We start from the raw sequence: 5,417 nt of genomic DNA, 5'->3' as shown, positions 1-5,417 counted from the left end.
TTACCGTATTATGTATTATACAAGTCGAATCTAACGTGGACGTGCGAAATCTCGTACAGGCAATGGCGATATCCATGTACAGTTAGTTGGTGGTCAACCAAACCTTATCCAATGGCTACTGTCCTAAAAAATACTAGGTGCCAACAAAGGGATGGCCCGTTGTAGGGAAAGCACAACTAACAGCTTTCTCACAACACGCTCAACCACTCGACAAGTAAACTACGAACCAGAACCAGGGGCCTTCGAAAATAATACTTTATTATTCTACACTGTGTTAAATCCCGTGGGGTCTGAGAGCAGGAGCGTGCTCAGCGCGTCTTGGAGGAGGTCTTTGGTCGGGTACAATGGCAAGTCGAGGCGGTTAAAGCACGCGTGGACGACGGGGTACTTGCCAGCTGCGTACGCCACGCCATTCAGGGTAAAGTAGCAAATGCGACCGTCGTAGCTCGTCAAGCCTACAATTCAACCCCATCAATTCACATCTCAATTCACTAGTCATTCGGAAAAACCTAGTTAGTACCTTTGAAGCCTTGCACGGGCACACGAGACGACCCCGTGGTGAACTGCAGCAGCTTGGCCTGGTCGTGGGTCTCCATCGCCCCCACCACGTCCCAGAACCACTACAGTATCGCAGAATGAGTATCACAACCACGTTCCAATGGCAATTGAGATGTCGTACGTCGACCAGGCGCGTCTGAGTCAAGTTGGGGGATGTGACAGTGTTGCGTTTCCAGTCTTGGACATCGACCACCGCCAGCCCACACAAAATCAGTTCCAACTACCACCAACATATACATGTAAGTCGAACGAGAATATCATCGTAGTCGATACAGTACCTCTTTGTGGTCGAAAATCACGAGCAATTCAGGCGGCACGATGTCGTACAGCCCCTTCACCATGGCCATCAATGGGTCTTGGATGCGACCACAGATCAAGTACTTCGTCTACAAGTACAGCTTTCATGACTACTATCCAACCACGAGTATGTACTACTTCTACTGTACGTAGTTGGTACCATTGTCTCCACATACTGCACGCGGTTGGTCTTGTCCACACAGATGTGGCGGCCCCCGTCGATCAAGTCCACTTCCTCCACATGACCATCCACATACTCGTTGGTGGCGCAGAAGGTCAGGCACAGCTCAGCCACGTCTTGGCACTCCAACACATACGTCAAGCTACAGTACCGACCGTGAGTGTCCATATCAGTTTGCCATGGGCAATCTCAAACCTCTTGAACACCACAGGGTCCAAGCACTCCAAATCTTCAAACTCCACGGGAATCCCCAACAGCACTACAACGTAGTAGTTGTGTTTGTAAAATATATTATTAATATATATCTTGACGTACGTTGAAATAGCACCGGGTTGAGCTGAATGGGAAGCACTTGGCCGTCCAGTAGAGCTCGACCCAAGAACCGGCCAAACGCGCGATACTGCTCGAGGTGGCTTCTACCCCCTTGCGATTCAATATCATAGTGTACTGTAGATAAACATGATTGTACTTTGAATTATCATTGTGTTGTTGCTTGGGGTTGACGTAGTACGAGTTGTTGGTACGGTTGGTTATGTCGAACAGCCCTGTGGTTGCTGGGTCCATCCACGCTTGAGCCACCAACGTGTACCTACATCATCTCAAAGATCATCATTCCAATGCGAATGAAATACTACCTACGTGGATGCAGAGCCTGGACATTGGATAGATATATTTACAAAGGGACGTACCATTCTCGTTGGACGGCGCCAGCATCGATGGCCACTTCGCCGTCAAACTGGTGTCTGGCAATGGCACATCGGGTCGGACCTTGCAGGTCGAGTAGCGTCGCCGTCGCGTCCGCCAGCAAGGTCATGCGGCAGGACTTGACTTCCAAGCGTCTACAACAGAATTAAGCAATTTGTCCAACTACTGGCACGACGCCGACGACTCACAGCTCGGCCACTGGCAGCCGCATGTCTGCGACCTGTTGCAGGAACCACGCGTACTTGGACGAAAACATGAGGCGAGAGATGGCCACGAGGCCTTCCCACACGGGGACGGACAGCGCCTTGCCGAGCATCGTGCAGTTGGCATCGCGTTGCTGGGACGGACTCCATTGTAATTTGAGCGGCATGGACGCGACGTCGGGCCACACACTTGTGGCCGCGGGCGGTGGGCCCTTTGCTGAGGTTGAGGATGGTGTAAGAGCAATGCGAATGCAGCATTCTAGATCCGAGTCCGAACCAGCCAAGCCGAACGAAGCCGACGACACTACTTCCAGTACCCACGACCTGTCCATGATGCTGTTGGCACCAACGTCCGTCCATACCACGCGGCGGTTGTCGTCGTCGATATCTCGAGTCCACCGCCGTCGTCTCCTACGTTTATTCGAATGGTGGTCAAAGGTTCAAGGAAGGAGGAGGCCGTACCGAGCTAGTCGCTGGGGTGTGGTCAAGGGCTCCTGGCCACCCGCCTTGGGTTGACCTACGAATTCGTGAAGGTTGTGCACGGATCCAATCGAGTGTATACACCTACCTGTACCACATAGATTGCATTCGAGCGTAGTGTCTAGGTTCTTGAAGGCACACACGGCGCACGTCCATCGAGCTTCGTTGGCTAGCCTGGATGAGGTTATGGATCCAGCGATATACACGAATGGTCAAAGCGAGAAAACGTACTGCTCTTCTAGCTCAAGTCGGTCAATCCCTGGCATGAAGTCCAAAAACCTACGGTGGATTAGAATGGACGACTTGTTGGCACGGCGTACTCGTGATCCAGCAGTGGCACTCGGTGGAAGCCATGGGTCGTGCAAAAGCATGTGTAGAGCGAAGCTACGACGCATATTCCTGCAGGCACGAGGGGTAAGAGGTAGTTTACGAACTCTCCTGGAGACACGACCATCGTCGTTGAGGTCTCGGCAAGGGGAGAAAGTACTATTAACGTTAGTGCAGTGTACTGCCTGTCATATTATTATTATGATGTTGAGCTCACCCTTTTGGATTGGATACTCATATTTCACTTGATTAAAGGATGCCGATCGCCAGCTTGAACGTCGCAAGAAATCGCAATCGACTTTTCTCCAAGACATTTCGTAGGAGACTCAGTATTGTTCTGTTTCTTTCACCCAAATTTGGACTGTTGTGTCAATAGAGAGTTTTCGGTGACCCAAAATACTCCTTGATTTACAGTTAATAAGCCCTTTGAAATGAAATCTTCAGATTGTTCCTGTCTCAAATCGATTTGGAGATTCACTGTCAAGCGCTGAACCTCGGCTCAAAATCGGAGGAAGTTCGAATTTCATCCGGATATTGGTCGATGTGAACGTACCTTACATCCATTTCACATGACGCAACCTCACCCACCTCATCCTCGTTGAACACTGCCCACAGCTGGCACCGACACCGAACTTGTTCCACGGATGCGAACTCGTCAAAGGCAAAGTTAGCCAGTCTCTAGGCTAGTTAGCCGGATAGAGCTACGCGTAACCGCAAATTCCTTCGATGCAACCATTTCAGGAGCAATCAGTCTGGTATGGATGGACTCCCAGTCACTGTCATTGAGATAAGTGTAATGCCTTGTACTGCTTATGGGCGTGTTTCTCATTAAAACAGAGGTAAACTCGAATCGCTTCGTATCGGCCCTCAAGGAGGAATGTCTTAATAATGATAATCCAAAACTCAATTAATCGAACCGCTTGGTAACGGTACTGTATCCGTACTGCCACGCCAACAATTCAACAATTGTACTAGTATTGTAACATTAATTGGAATTTGCACGACTCCTTGGAAAGTTGGCGCTTCCACCTCCTAATTTCACAACTTCGTATTGTTCATTCGATTCGAAATTGGAGTTGGGTGCTCAATCGAATGAGCAGCACCAAATCGGCACACAATCGATTGACCAATCAAAATACAAAACATGAATCAAATTGCCAATCAAATAATTCAACATCGAATTAGTGTGTGAATGAAATTAGTGTGATACTGGTCGATCTGTACATGCAAAAGTCAATACAAAGAATCGATCGATAGATTTGGAGAATCAGCACAAAAGTCCAAATATTGGGTAAAAGGAGAATAACGTTACGACCAAAAATGACGTTTTACACTTTTGAATTGGAGATTCGTACTTCCTCTGTTTCGTATTACTGCCACCACTTCATTTTTCATATTACTACCATTTGCCAATAGTTTAATCAAGTAAATTTAATATCCGGACAGCATCCGGACAAACATGCTTCGAAGCTCGATGAACTTCGAATATTTTTATTGAGTAAGTTACTACTGTTCAGGTCCGCTACTTTTATACATATTTCGTATTTTTATTCCGAAAACGTTTAAACAACTTGAGTTTTGACAAGGTAGATTTCATTTTCGCACGATCGCTCAATATACACCAAATTCAGCTTTTCATGGTCGAATTTCGAGGCTTGGTCGCATCAAATTTGGGCAAAATTTGAATTTGTAGTGCCCTTTCCAATGGTGGCAGTAATACGAAACAGAGGAAGTATCTCAAATGTGATTGTCCGAAAACTCTCTATTTAGCCAGATACATTTGCAAGCTAACGTCAATAGTACAACCTATTAATACTATACGTCTATCGTTAACGTTAGTATACGTTGCAATCTGCACAGTCATTTACTCGGACTTTTGATCGGTAGAAATTCACCAGGACGCGACCGATCGCAAAGCATGTGAATATTACTCACATTATTATCACAGATATTTATTTACCTTGGTCGAAGGGAACTGACGTCTAGGTTGAAGCTGATTCCGAACAATTACCAGAAAAAGCTCCCGTCCTTTTGGGTTAACCTTATACAGTAGGAGATCGACTGTGAATTTTTTCAATCGCCGAAATATCAATAGAAATTGATTTTTGAGGAAATATACGTACTAGTATATGTCGGCACAGTAATTCCCTGAGAGCAACAGTTTCACTGTTGCTTACGTAACCTGTCACTTGCTCCTTTTATGGAATAGTGAAATACAGTGAAAACCAAAACCACACATTCTAGCTTGGGGTTAAGTGCATTTCAGTGGTTAGCTATCGCTAACCACTGGTGATGAAATTTACCCCAGGAATAGCAACACAAGGGGTCCGGGGGCTCCGAGATTACTGGGCTACTGGTTCTTTTGAAAGGAAATGACTACATAAGCAACAGTGGACCAGTTGGAGCATCCGCACCAGGCGACTGAAAACGCTATTGTACAGTTCTATCCGGATTATTTACAGTTACCCCACCAGGCGACTGTAAAATTCTGTATTATGACTTGTTTGTGGAATTCGTAAGTTGGCTGGCCTTACTTCTGATTATTAACCAATCAGAGTGCATCATGGTTTCTTTGCTGTGTAATTGGTCAAGACGATCATTTTTATCGACTTCAAACATGCAGAAGTACCAAGTTTCCAGCGACTCAAACAACTCGTGCCACCATC

The 5,417-nt window shown here is 46.7% G+C and overlaps 1 protein-coding gene across 2 annotated transcripts; it reads right to left on the bottom strand.

Moving 5' to 3' along the window:
- Nucleotides 1-264: 264 nt before the first annotated feature.
- H257_19072 lies at nucleotides 265-2,920 on the bottom strand (the record flags this gene model as incomplete). Of its 2 annotated transcripts, XM_009848221.1 has the most annotated exons (14): nucleotides 2,745-2,920; nucleotides 2,656-2,703; nucleotides 2,513-2,598; nucleotides 2,407-2,461; nucleotides 1,930-2,355; nucleotides 1,726-1,875; nucleotides 1,506-1,625; nucleotides 1,352-1,452; nucleotides 1,232-1,295; nucleotides 1,016-1,178; nucleotides 837-944; nucleotides 680-778; nucleotides 521-620; nucleotides 265-455 (listed from the first exon to the last, which is right to left on the bottom strand). In XM_009848221.1, exons 1-14 carry the CDS (start codon nucleotides 2,876-2,878, stop codon nucleotides 265-267), a joined length of 1,845 nt encoding a protein of 614 aa, XP_009846523.1. In that variant the 5' UTR covers nucleotides 2,879-2,920. The 2 variants fall into 2 exon arrangements, with proteins under 2 accessions (XP_009846523.1, XP_009846524.1); XM_009848222.1 differs by lacking the exon at nucleotides 265-455 and having other exon boundaries at nucleotides 499-620.
- Between the last annotated feature and the right edge of the window lie 2,497 nt (nucleotides 2,921-5,417).

The sequence above is a fragment of the Aphanomyces astaci genome (assembly GCF_000520075.1).
Source record: "Aphanomyces astaci strain APO3 unplaced genomic scaffold supercont1.336, whole genome shotgun sequence".
NCBI lineage: Eukaryota > Oomycota > Saprolegniomycetes > Saprolegniales > Verrucalvaceae > Aphanomyces > Aphanomyces astaci.
Note: the sequence above shows the minus strand (reverse complement) of the source record. Positions and strands in the feature narration are given on the sequence as shown.